Source organism: Haliaeetus leucocephalus, unplaced genomic scaffold (assembly GCF_000737465.1).
Source record: "Haliaeetus leucocephalus isolate CR32 unplaced genomic scaffold, Haliaeetus_leucocephalus-4.0 Scaffold21, whole genome shotgun sequence".
Lineage (NCBI taxonomy): Eukaryota > Metazoa > Chordata > Aves > Accipitriformes > Accipitridae > Haliaeetus > Haliaeetus leucocephalus.
In genome coordinates this window covers 3,023,087-3,034,335 of record NW_010972457.1, presented here as the reverse complement: position 1 = coordinate 3,034,335, position 11,249 = coordinate 3,023,087, and the positions used below count along the sequence as shown (strand labels likewise).

The following is an 11,249-nucleotide window of genomic DNA, read 5'->3' as shown; positions in this document are numbered from 1 at the left end:
ACAAGGATATTAGGAAGTAAAAACCAAACCTTAGAACACCTTCCCCCACCCCTCCCTCCTTCCCAGCTCAACTCCACTCCTGGTTCTCTCCACCTCTTCCCCCCCCAGCAGCACAGGGCAACAGGGGACAGGGGTTGGGTTCAGCTCCTCACACTTTGTCTCTGCTGCTCCTTCCTCCTCAGGGGGAGGACTCCTCACTCCTCCCCTGCTCCACCGTGGGGTCCCTCCCACAGCAGACAGTCCTTCACAAACTTCTCCAGCATGGGTCCTTCCCACGGGCTGCAGTCCTTCAGGAACACACTGCTCCAGCACGGGCTTTCCCATGGAGGCACGGCCATCTTTGGGGTTATCCACCTGCTCTGGCATGGGGTCCTCCACAGGCTGCAGGTGGGCATCTGTTCCCCCACTCCCCTCCATGGGCTGGGGGGGGACAGCCTGCCGTCTCACCATGGGCTGCAGGGGCATCCCCTCCTCTGGCACACCTCCTCCCCTCCTTCTTCACCGACCTCGGTATCTGCAGAGGTGTTCCTCTCACATTCCAATCCCACTACTCACTGCAGGTTCCCCTTCTTAAATGTTTGTTATCCCAGAGGCACTACCACCATCGCTGATGGGCTCGACCTTGGCCAGAGGTCCAACTTGGAGCCGGGGAAGCTTCTAGCAGCTTCTTACAGGAGCCACCCCTGCAGCCCCTCCCCTGCTACCAAAACCCCACCACACAGCCCTCACAGTATTGGTAGCTAGAAAGGTGCTGATAACACACCAGTGTTTTGGCTACTGCTGAGCAGTGCTCCTACAGCATCAAGGCTGTCTCTCCGACATTCCCCCCTCACCAGTAGGCTGGGGGGTGGGCAAGATCTTGGGAGGGGACACAGCCAGGACAGCTGACCCAAAATGACCAAAGGGATATTCCATACCATATGATGCCTGCTCAGCAATAAAAGCTAGGAGAAAGGTGAGGGGGGCATTCGTTATTATGAGATTTGTCTTCTGGAGCAACCGCTATGCATGCTGAAGCCCTGCTTCCCAGGAAGTGGCTGGACATTGCTTGCTGATGGGAAATAGAGAATACATCTTTTGTTTTCCCTTGCTTCTGCTTTATTAAAGTGTCTTTATCTTGACCCATGAGGGTTTTTTCTCCATCTTATTTTCTCCCCTGCCATCCTGCTGAGGAGGGAATTGATAGAGCAGCTTGGTGTGGGCACCTGGCAGCCAGCCAAGGTCAACCCACCACAAAGTACAGCTTCATCACAGCAGAGCAGTACCTAGCTCTGGTGGTACTATGCCCCTATGCCAAGAGGTTTGCTGGCCAGATGTTACCACAGCACTGCTAATTTGATCCCTTGTTACCGCTACGACAAACCATTTCCATTTTCCCCAACATGGCTTTACTCCACTGACTTCATAGTCCATACACTCCAAATTCAGTGCCATACACCTCTGTCTCAACACATGAATGCGTGGGCAAAGCTCACTGTGCCAACACAGTATGTGTCAAAACAGCCCCAAAACTGATGCAAGGGCAGGGACTTATTCTGACTCTTCAGTGAGAAGTGTCAAATCATGAAAAATCCATCACCCAAGAAATGGCAGGGTTTTCCCAATTTCTTGGAGAAAAACAAGGTTTGGTGCAGCTGCCACTAAATCTTAGGGCAGTTCACTGTCATCTTGGTAGGAAAAAGCAGCATTGTGGTTCAGGAGGCAGAAACCAACAATGCTGGTAATGGCATTTCTACAAAACACTATGCTTTTCAAGCTGGCACTCAGAGTCTTGTCATGTGCAGCAGGAAATAGGGAATCCACACAAATTAGTGTAAAGGTACCTCTGTACTTAATGGAAGAAGGAACAGGCAGACTATTGGGCCACTTGGCAAAGCATTTCCTCTTCATTAGTAGCTCATTTACTTCAGAATGAGATGCAGAAAACTAGAGTGGACAGGCAGGGAATAACTTGTACGTAAGAAATGTACCTCTGTAATTTCCTGTCAGTTACTGATTCGTTTTTGCTTAGAGCAAAATGGCTCATATATTAGTTTTATGTACATGCTAATTTATTTGTGAAGTTTATTGGTAGCTATACAAAGTGCCTGTGAAATACTGGTAAGTTTTCAACTTCAATATAATTAAGTGGTTCCACAGGTAAACCACACTGCATGCTAAATTCTTTCTCCCATCCACTTTCAGGCACTGCATTTCCATGTCAGGAGACATCCCTTCACTGCAGTATGCAATTCTGAAGTTAGCCCTGCTTTGAGCAGGAGGCTAGGCTAGATGACACCCAGAAGTCCTTTCCAATCTAAGTTTTTATGTGATTGTATAAAGGCAGCAATAGCAACTGCCAATACGTTTCTCTAATCATCTCCTATTTTGCAAAGCTTTGTCTTATCCCTTCCTTTATAAAACTTAAAAGAAGTTATGGATGGATCTTTCCTCTGAGAGGCTAACCACTCCATTAGAAGAAATAAAAGCACCCAACCACTTTTGTTCTCTGTCAGGCAACAAGATAGGGATAAAACAAAAATATGCCCCAAAACCTCCAATGAGGAGAAAAACTGTCATTTCATGTTACATCTGGGTCAATGATTAGAAGCTACTCTAACCACCAGGTCATTCCTCTGAGCACCTGCTTTTCATTTGCAATGTTTTTCATTAGCAGCCTGCATTTAATACCATGTCTTCAGCTTGGCAAGTATCCAGCACTGCTCAAAAAAATCAATGTGTACGTGTCACAAACACCCCCAGCGCCCTTAATATCTTCTGTCTGGATAGAAGGCTAGCCAGCCGATCAGAAGTGAGCAGCATTTGGAACAGGACAGCATCGATGGAGCTTGTCCAAATCCCGGCAGCACCAGCACCAGATCAAGCCTGTCTTGACACTTGATACCAAAGCCACCCCACAGCAACTCCCTCTCCAGAGCTCGACTCTTAACCCTTCGCTGTGCCCGGAGTAAGGAGTAAGACTCCTGTGTGCTGTGGTTAACCCTTTGCTAGGAACTATCAGACTTGCCGTTTTAGCAGGTCACTTCTTTGGCAGGAGAAAGGCTGTCAGCTGTTCATGCTGCAGTGCAAACTGGTCATAACCGTGTTCCCCAAGCAGCTCTCTGAACCTCTGTCAGGTGCAACCTCTCCTCAAGTGCTTGAGAGAGGCTACGTTATGCCATTTTTGCCACAAATGGGTTGTGGGACTCTTCAAACTTGCCGCAGACTGAGAACCTGCTCTCGCTGGTAACAACTAAAAGTGCCCCTCTGCCTCAGGTAAGCAAGGCTGAGCCCAGGACCACGACCAGCAAACATTCTGACCCCAGGTGAACACTGAACCCCACCCCCGGGGAAAATCTGGGGAGAGAGAAGGGATTATCATTGTAAATGAGTGATGTGCTCCTTACGGAGGCCTGGGCAACAGCATCCAATACAACAGAGATTTACATATACCGACTCACAGGCTCTTTGTACTTATAAACCAAATATACACATTATATACACCACGTAATACACCTGGTGATGGGACAAAACCAGCGTACTCTCTAAATACCTAGTACTTAATGTTGTCAGTACAACACTGTGCTTTGCCGGGTGCTGCTAGGCCTTCAACCAGAGGCAAGGAAAAACATACGGAATGACTGCCTAAGGTGTAACCCTGGGCTAAAAGGAAAGGGCTAAAAGTAATGAAGATGCATACTTCACACTGGAAAATGAGAATCAGGCCAGACATCTCAGAAGTATTTTTCCTTATTGCAAGGTGATTTAGTATCAGGCAACTCCTCTTTCACTGTTTTGTTTTGTTTTTATAATTGTGCTGTTGGAAACATCCATGTAACAAAAAATATTGTGGCAAGCCTGAGAAGAGCCCAATTCTTCTCTGCCTGTATTTCATTGCAACAGGGTGACTTGGGGGCCACAGGAGCTGCATACCTGATGTGGAGCAGAGGAAGAAGGAGGTCTGAACGAGGCATGCTGGGACAGATCTTCACCTGCTGCCAACATGTCACCTGTAGACCATGTCACAGCAATGATAAGAGCTGGCTCAGAGCTCTGGCGCCCCATGCCTCACTGGATCCAGACTCCCTCTGGAAAGGGAACTGGAAACACTTCCTTTAAGTATAAAACTACCTTCTGGTGTCTGAACATCTGACACCTATGAGAAACAATACCCAAAACTTATAAAAATTACCTTACGTTATTATAATGCTCTCTCCTTTCTCTAGCTTGCTTGCTTTGGGCATTTTACAGCTCCCTGTATACCATGAAGAGACACAGGAGATCATGACTAACTGAAAGAAACCTTCAGCAGAGGGCAGGAAAATCCTCATATATTCATGAAGAAATAAACTCTCCTGTCGTACACATCCAAAGAATCTTGATTAGTAAACTCTTTGAAATTAGCTGGTTTTCTTTAAAAAAAAGGAAAAAAAAAGAAATTCAAGTTGATGAAAGTCTCTGGATATCAAAAATGTGCAGCTTTTTCCCTCCTCTGTGCTCCTGTCAAGCACTGGCACACCAAAGAGAAGACAGTGCAAGGGGCTCCTGCGTAGTCCACAGAGACCATACAGGCTTCATACCCAATGGAGAAACGTTCCCCTCTGTCCAACAGCACATGGCTCCAGCCTGCTCTGTCTCCTTGGAAATACAGGATCACAGATGATGGTGGTGAGAGCACAAAGCCCTGCAAAGCAGCACTGTCTCACAAGTTGTTCAGCTACACCAAATGCCACTGGCATCAGAACCTAAACACATCTGAAACTTCTCCCTTGTTTTTCACCAGCTTCTCCTGAAGCACAGGGGAGTTTTTGGTGGCTACACAGCAGAGGACAACAACAAACACACTTTCTGTCTACCTAAGAACACTGTGCGTTTGTTCCCCCGCGTACAAAGAAGCAAGCATGTGGCTCAGAGACTCAGACTTACGCAGCTGCCAGTTAACTAAGGGTCCTGGGTAATACAAGTAGGTATGAAAAAATTGTGCAACACCTCCAGCCTTAGGTGAAAGCCCAGAGCCTTGTCTATGTGAACAAAGTGATGTGCAGAGCTGCTGGGACTACAAACCCAAAGAAATAGCTGCCACAATGCTGACTGGAATAAATAAATGCAGCAAAATGTGATCAGGCGTAAGCAACAATGGGGCATTACGCACCAAGGGAGCAGTGGCATCTTCTGTAACACTGGGAACAGAAGAGATGGACAAGACACTGAGTCAACCTATGAACAGATGGATGTGTTCTCCTGTAGCACACTGTGTCCAGATTATGGCAGCAAAAGATAGCTGTAGCAGGTCTTCACGCCCACCTCCCGCTGGAAGCAAAACTGCGGCTGAAGGAGAAGTTGATCTCACCATTTTTGTACTTTCCCCACGCTCCAAATGGCACTATGACAACTGTGCTGTTGTCTTCAGTGCCAAATTGCATTGCCTGAGAGAAGAAACAAATTGTCAGCATCATCATCATGCTTGGAAAAGGTAACAAGCGTCTGGCTCCACATGGGACAGCATGCCCTGAGGCCCAAGACTTCCTTGCCCCTTCCCAGCCCTGATGCTGTGTTCTGGGTATGACCCAGAGCTTTCCATAGGATATGCCACCATCCAGAACTCCAGTGAGAAACTGGCTATTTCTGTCTATGCTGATGACGTATTCAGCACAGGAATAAACTGCAGTTACGGTCCCATGCAGTACAGTAGATCATGAGCTAAGCAAGTTAATTGAAATAATGCCTGGCAAGGATGTTGCAAGACCCAGGGTAAAGAAAAGGCTAGCTGGCAGGACTAGTGAATGTCTCAACCAGCATAGTTCAATTCACTTGAATGTGTGGTTGTATACTCATTTTTTTAAAACCAAACAAAAAACAACAACAAGTATTTAGTGCCAAGAGAAGCCCTGGCATTACCTGCTCAGTAACAACATGGGCAGCTTCAGCAGGATCATGGCACTGGTTAATGAAGTCGCAGATCTCCTGACTGTTCACCATGAAATTAATACCGTCTGTGGTAAGGACCAGGAAGCTGTCATCTGCGTGATGCAACTGCAGTAAAGGCACACAGTATGCACAATGATGGAGTGAGTGCCGCAAGGCAAATTAGCTGCCTTCATTTTTTTTATACTCTGTTGCAAAGCACTTTTTCTGGGGGTCCTGCGTGCCCTCCTGCTTTCTGTGCAAGGACAACTGGAACCCGCAAACCCTCAGCTAGCCAAAGGCTGCCCCTTGAACCTTTGAGTATATCTATCAGCCACGCAGACTGTGTTCCCTGTACTGGAGGAGAGCGTCTTAAGGTGCTTTCAGTTCTAGGAAGCAGCCCTCTGAATACACTGAGGGCAAAAGACCAGGCCTGTACATCACCCAGTAAATAAAATGCTTCCATAAACTGAGGATTTCAAGGAAGACATGATAGCACTGCGGTCATCTCCCTAAACCCCTCAGGCCTAGTTAGTGGTGTTTAATTAGGACCAACTGAATATAAGTTCCCCAGGCCCTGGGAGGTGCACTGGGGAAAAGCAACAAACAGAACATGAGCTGAGAGGAGAGCCTTCCTGCAGAAGCGAAGGCAACTGTGCTGAATACCTTCTGGGTGGTTAATTTGCCTTCCAGACAACTACAGAGCTACAGTAAGATGCATGCAACTGCCCTTTCCTCCCCCCTTCCTCCCAAGTGTGCAAGCCTCTACGTATTCTACCTTTTGCGATGACAGCCCATCCATACCCCACCTAGTTCCAGGGATGGTTTTGTATCAGGATTAACCTCAAAATTATTCATTTGACCACAAGCCCCAAACAGACTAACACCTTTGTATTTCAGTAATGGATATCATGTGTTATCTTTCTTCCCTCATCCTATATTGTAACTGTGATAAATGGGATTTAGAAGTTGATCTGGTTGAATTTAGTATCAGGGCCTGATTCTCTTCTGTCCTGTTAGTGTTAATCTGAAATGACTTAATTAGAATTGGTCTCTGGTTACTTCACCACAAATAAAAGACAATGCTTGGCCATCAGGCTTCACCTGGGCACATGTCATGTGGGTACTGCCACCTGCATCAAATACCTGTGATGCCCCTTAGTCCGAACGTTGCTGTCCCTGTTAAGCAGGCCTTCTTTTACCTGAACCCTTTTTGTTTCTGGCTGGGCTATCACACCACTGTTTTTAAGATCCAAATCTCCTATGCTTCGCGTCATTGCAAGTCTCCCATTCACATGAGGTTGTCCCAAACTGTTCCAGGCAATGAAGCCACCGCACTTCCTAATCCTGTCCAGAGGCACAAAAGAAAAAGCAAATATGAGTTACTGTTTCACACCATTACCCCTGTCTCTATCTACAATTTCTGTCACTAGCTACTGATGCGGAATGGGGTACAGAGGACATAAGGTGGGAGACTGAGGGTTGGCTTTTGCTGTTTGAAGGGCTCCACAGAAGGGATGTGGCTTGGTGGGCTGAGTCCTGACCTGGGAAGCACAGTGCATTTCTTCAGGTCTTGGCTCGAACTTGGCAGTCTTGGACAAGTCTGAACCATGTGGTTACGGCTCTGTACCAAGTCCTAGCTATGCTGACCTTACTGCCAAGACAATTTATGCTCATGCAAGTCCTCTAAATGGAACCAAATTAATTAACTGGAGCTGTGCCACTTTCTGCCAGCTCAGAGGTGGTCTCAGAGTGTTATGTTCAACTCTCTGCTTTCTTCCAGGCCCAACTCAACAGCAGAACACAAGCACATCCTGGCTGAGCCTGTGCCCTGGGAAGCCACATCATCAGCTGACAGGTACCTTTCCTTCTCTTCCTTTCTTTCTGGAGTATGGTCAATGGTGAGTTTCATGGCCTTTCCCTTTCGACACAGCAGGGCACGACTGTCTCCCACACTTGCCACAACCAGCTCAATACCATCCCGGAGCAGAGCCACTGTTGCAGTGGTCCCAGAGTTCATCAGAGTTGCTATAAACGTCATATCAAAGAGAGAGGTTTTAGCACTGCCTTGAAGCATGGGACCATTTATAACAGCAACAGTTTAAATCAGTAAAATGAAGACAACTTGTGCTCTTCATTACCAGTAAGTAACTGCTTTTAAGTTTAAACTAAATCTACATATAAAAAAAAAAAAATACAGCAAACACACATGCATGTAGGACTGCGGGGAGAGAGAGGAAGTGGAAAGCGTAAGCGTGTCTGTGCAACAACATGGCTCTATGCAAACAGGGCAAGTGGAGTAAAAGCAGTACAAGGTACAGTGGCTTCCTTTCAGCCTGTAGCAAATAGTTTTTCTGTCCCACTAGCTCACCTCAAGTTACAGGGTTATTGTCCTTATCCCTGGGCACAGTGACTGCACGGGTAGCCCACCATAAAGGCGGTGGCTCTTCCCTTCTTTTAGGTGGTGAAGTGGGCAACTGAGTAACATTGAGTACAGTAGCCCTATGTAGTTCACCAGAAGAGAAACACTAAATCACTCCTTTACATCAGTCTGTGGCATCCTCCCGTTACTGTCAGAGTTGTTACAATCTCCTTCTGCTTCCCCCCAGCCTTGGCAAGAGAGGAAGTGTTCAGCCAGCAGGCCGCTGGCTTTTTTCAGAAAGGGATGCTGCTCCCTTCAGACCCCGTCAACTTGGTGGAGGTCCCAGTGCAAAGGTGAAGCTGAATTCTGCCTTGCCTTGTGCCTGCAAACCAATGCAGTCAGCTGGCCAGTGGCTCTCCAGGCAATCTGCCCTGGCCGCTGGTGGGATCACTTGACAGGGGTGTACAGTGACTGCCTAGAGGGCAAAACAGAACCTAGGTGCTGTCTTCCTTCTCTTACAGGTAAGGGAGTAGGCTGAGCTGACTGACTGTGTTCAGGGACTTGGCCAGATTAACTGGTGCAAGTAAATTTAACGGCTTCTCATTTCAATTTCTACAATGCTCTGGAAAAAAAAGAAGTGCTTGAAAAGGAGAAATGTGAATCTGCCTATTTCAGAAAAGATCTGCAGTTTTATCTGCGGTGAAGGGAATGCCAGAACTATCCAGCTTTCCTTTTTTGTTTGCTTTTTGAAAGGAGCAGTCCCATTTTACAGTTAGTATCTTCCCTTCCTGCAAATTATGCATAGGTAACTCAGTGAGAGGTGCCTGGAAAGCAGTAACTCCTGCTGACTTGAGCTATTACAGTAAAACGTCTGGCCAGGACAAGCTATTGCCTGGAACACATCTGCATTCACAGCCAATGCAAATCCCCTTGAAAGGCCCTCTGTAGGTCTCCTGCATTCTGGGATTTTCCAGTTTTTCCAGGTTTTAAAAGCAGGCCAATTCAAGAGGAGTTTTGGGCTAATTTAGGAATGACAATCCCCAGTTACAATCCTGTTTTCACATGACTAACAGTTAACGATCTTTCTACCACCGCTTCTGCAGAGCTCAGCTACAACTATATGCACTCCTACCTCTGGCCCTGCAGCCCTGACCCCAGGGAGGCAGGATGGATCTGAGACAGGACTGAGCATCTGAGCCCAAGGAATGCCAGCCAGCCCCATCTCTGACCAGCTGCCAGCAAACTACACGCAGCGTTACTGCGGTAACAGAAGCGCAAGTGCTCTGGGATCTCGGCAACCTCTTTCCCCAACCCTGCAAGGTCTCAGCACCCCATAAGTAAAACAGGGTTGGGAGTAAATTGAAGTGCACAAAGCGCTGAAAGATGCATTGAGCCTTGTTGTGCAGCAAAAGCAGTGAGTTGATGAATACAAGAAAACTCACAAAACAGTCTAAGCTTGTGTTATTATTTAAAACAGGTATTATTACTGCAGTGAGGACTTGGTTTAGCTATACACTTAACCAATGTGTCAGTCGTGAACACCGACCATGGTGACCTAGGTCAAACCTCGGACTATGTTACAGCTGCCATGCAGGCTACTGTACTCAAAACTTTAGATGCTGGTAGCTGCTGACTATTCAGGTAAGCACTGACATCCTGTTTCTACTTCGAAGCAAGGACTAGTCCAGTGCAGGCTCACTTTGAGACACGTTATGAAAGTAAGATGCTAACAAGTACCAGTGCAATTAGAAATTTTAGTAGAACCAGTAAAATACCTGTTTTAGCCAACAGTTAAAAGAAGTGAAATGAAAAACCTACATAAATCTACCTTTTTATTTCACAGAAAATACATTTTATTTAGACGTTAAAATTAATGCAGAACCGCCACTACTCTCCCATTTCATTCCTTGGTTTTGGAACTATGCTGACAAACATAAGCAGTTTCTGAAAAAGTTAAGATCCACAGTCTTGAATTCATAAATGACTGGAAACATTTGGACATTCAGGTGAATCTGCATCTTTCAAGTGCAAACTCTCAAAGAGCTGCTGTCACAAAATCAAGGGATGGTACTAAAGAACAAGTCAAGATATTGTCCAGAATTGTAGCAATGGTCACAGTGACTTGAGATTTATATACATTTATTAGTTAAATAGCACTCCTAGAAAAATAAATGCTGCTCACACTCTCTTCCTTGGAACCAGTTCATGATCTGGGTAGGGGTGCAAGAACATGGATGTAGCTAGACTACAAGCATTATGTGATTTCTAGCACAGCTCAAAAACACAGGAATGATGATGGGATAACATTTCTAATGCTTTACTACAACTGCTACTAGGTTATTTAATAATATCAAAATATGTTGCATCAGCATATATATTGGTTTTAACAATTAAAGAGTTTATTTTGTTTTCCTAACAATATCACTATAAAACTAAGATCTTTCAATAGGTTCTTAACACTCACTGGACAACTTCTACTGCAAGTCATGTCAACTAATGTGACAAAGAGGATGTGGGAACCTTCCAGTAGTCCAGGCTAGGAACCGCCGGACTCCTTCACCTGGGACAAAATTAAGCAGATCTCTCTTTCCACTGAAGCCCAGCATATAGTGTCCAGGGCCTCCAGTTCTAGAGCTGCTGACCAGGTACAGTGTCTGCCACAAATAACACGCACACAGAGGCAAATAGGAAATTCACCCAGGGACTTTGTTCAAACAAAATAAACCTGCAACACTGGAGATGAAAGAATAAGAGCTGCAGAACTGGGGTCACTCTTGGTTTTGCCTGCACTGTCTTTTGCAGGTTGTATAGGAAGTACTCTGAGGTTTACATATGCATCTTTGGCCACGGATAAATCAGCCTTGGTACTTCTGGGGAATTGCCACCATTCTCACCTTCTCACTAAAACTGTGTGACAAAACCACTTTAAATTCAGCTAAAATAAAAGCTACCCACCCACCCCCCCCCTCCCACACCCCCAGGCACGGAGACCAACAACCCACCC

General features: G+C 46.2%; 1 protein-coding gene across 3 annotated transcripts in view; it reads right to left on the bottom strand.

Moving 5' to 3' along the window:
- Window positions 1-1,176: 1,176 nt before the first annotated feature.
- PPM1K (protein phosphatase, Mg2+/Mn2+ dependent, 1K) overlaps window positions 1,177-11,249 on the bottom strand; it is a 15,485-nt gene continuing 5,412 nt past the window's right edge. The window contains exons 3-7 of one of the 3 annotated variants that reach the window (XR_774911.1): window positions 7,746-7,911; window positions 7,086-7,230; window positions 5,878-6,012; window positions 5,132-5,405; window positions 1,177-3,336 (exon numbers count right to left, since the gene is read on the bottom strand). Coding sequence is in view for 1 of the 3 variants with exons in the window: in XM_010576190.1 (XP_010574492.1) it covers window positions 5,274-5,405; window positions 5,878-6,012; window positions 7,086-7,230; window positions 7,746-7,911 (578 nt within the window). In the remaining 2 variants the exon portion in view is untranslated. Of the gene's footprint in view, window positions 3,337-4,438; window positions 5,406-5,877; window positions 6,013-7,085; window positions 7,231-7,745; window positions 7,912-11,249 lie in introns of those variants that run through there. The other 2 variants (XR_774912.1, XM_010576190.1) reach the window with 2 other exon arrangements.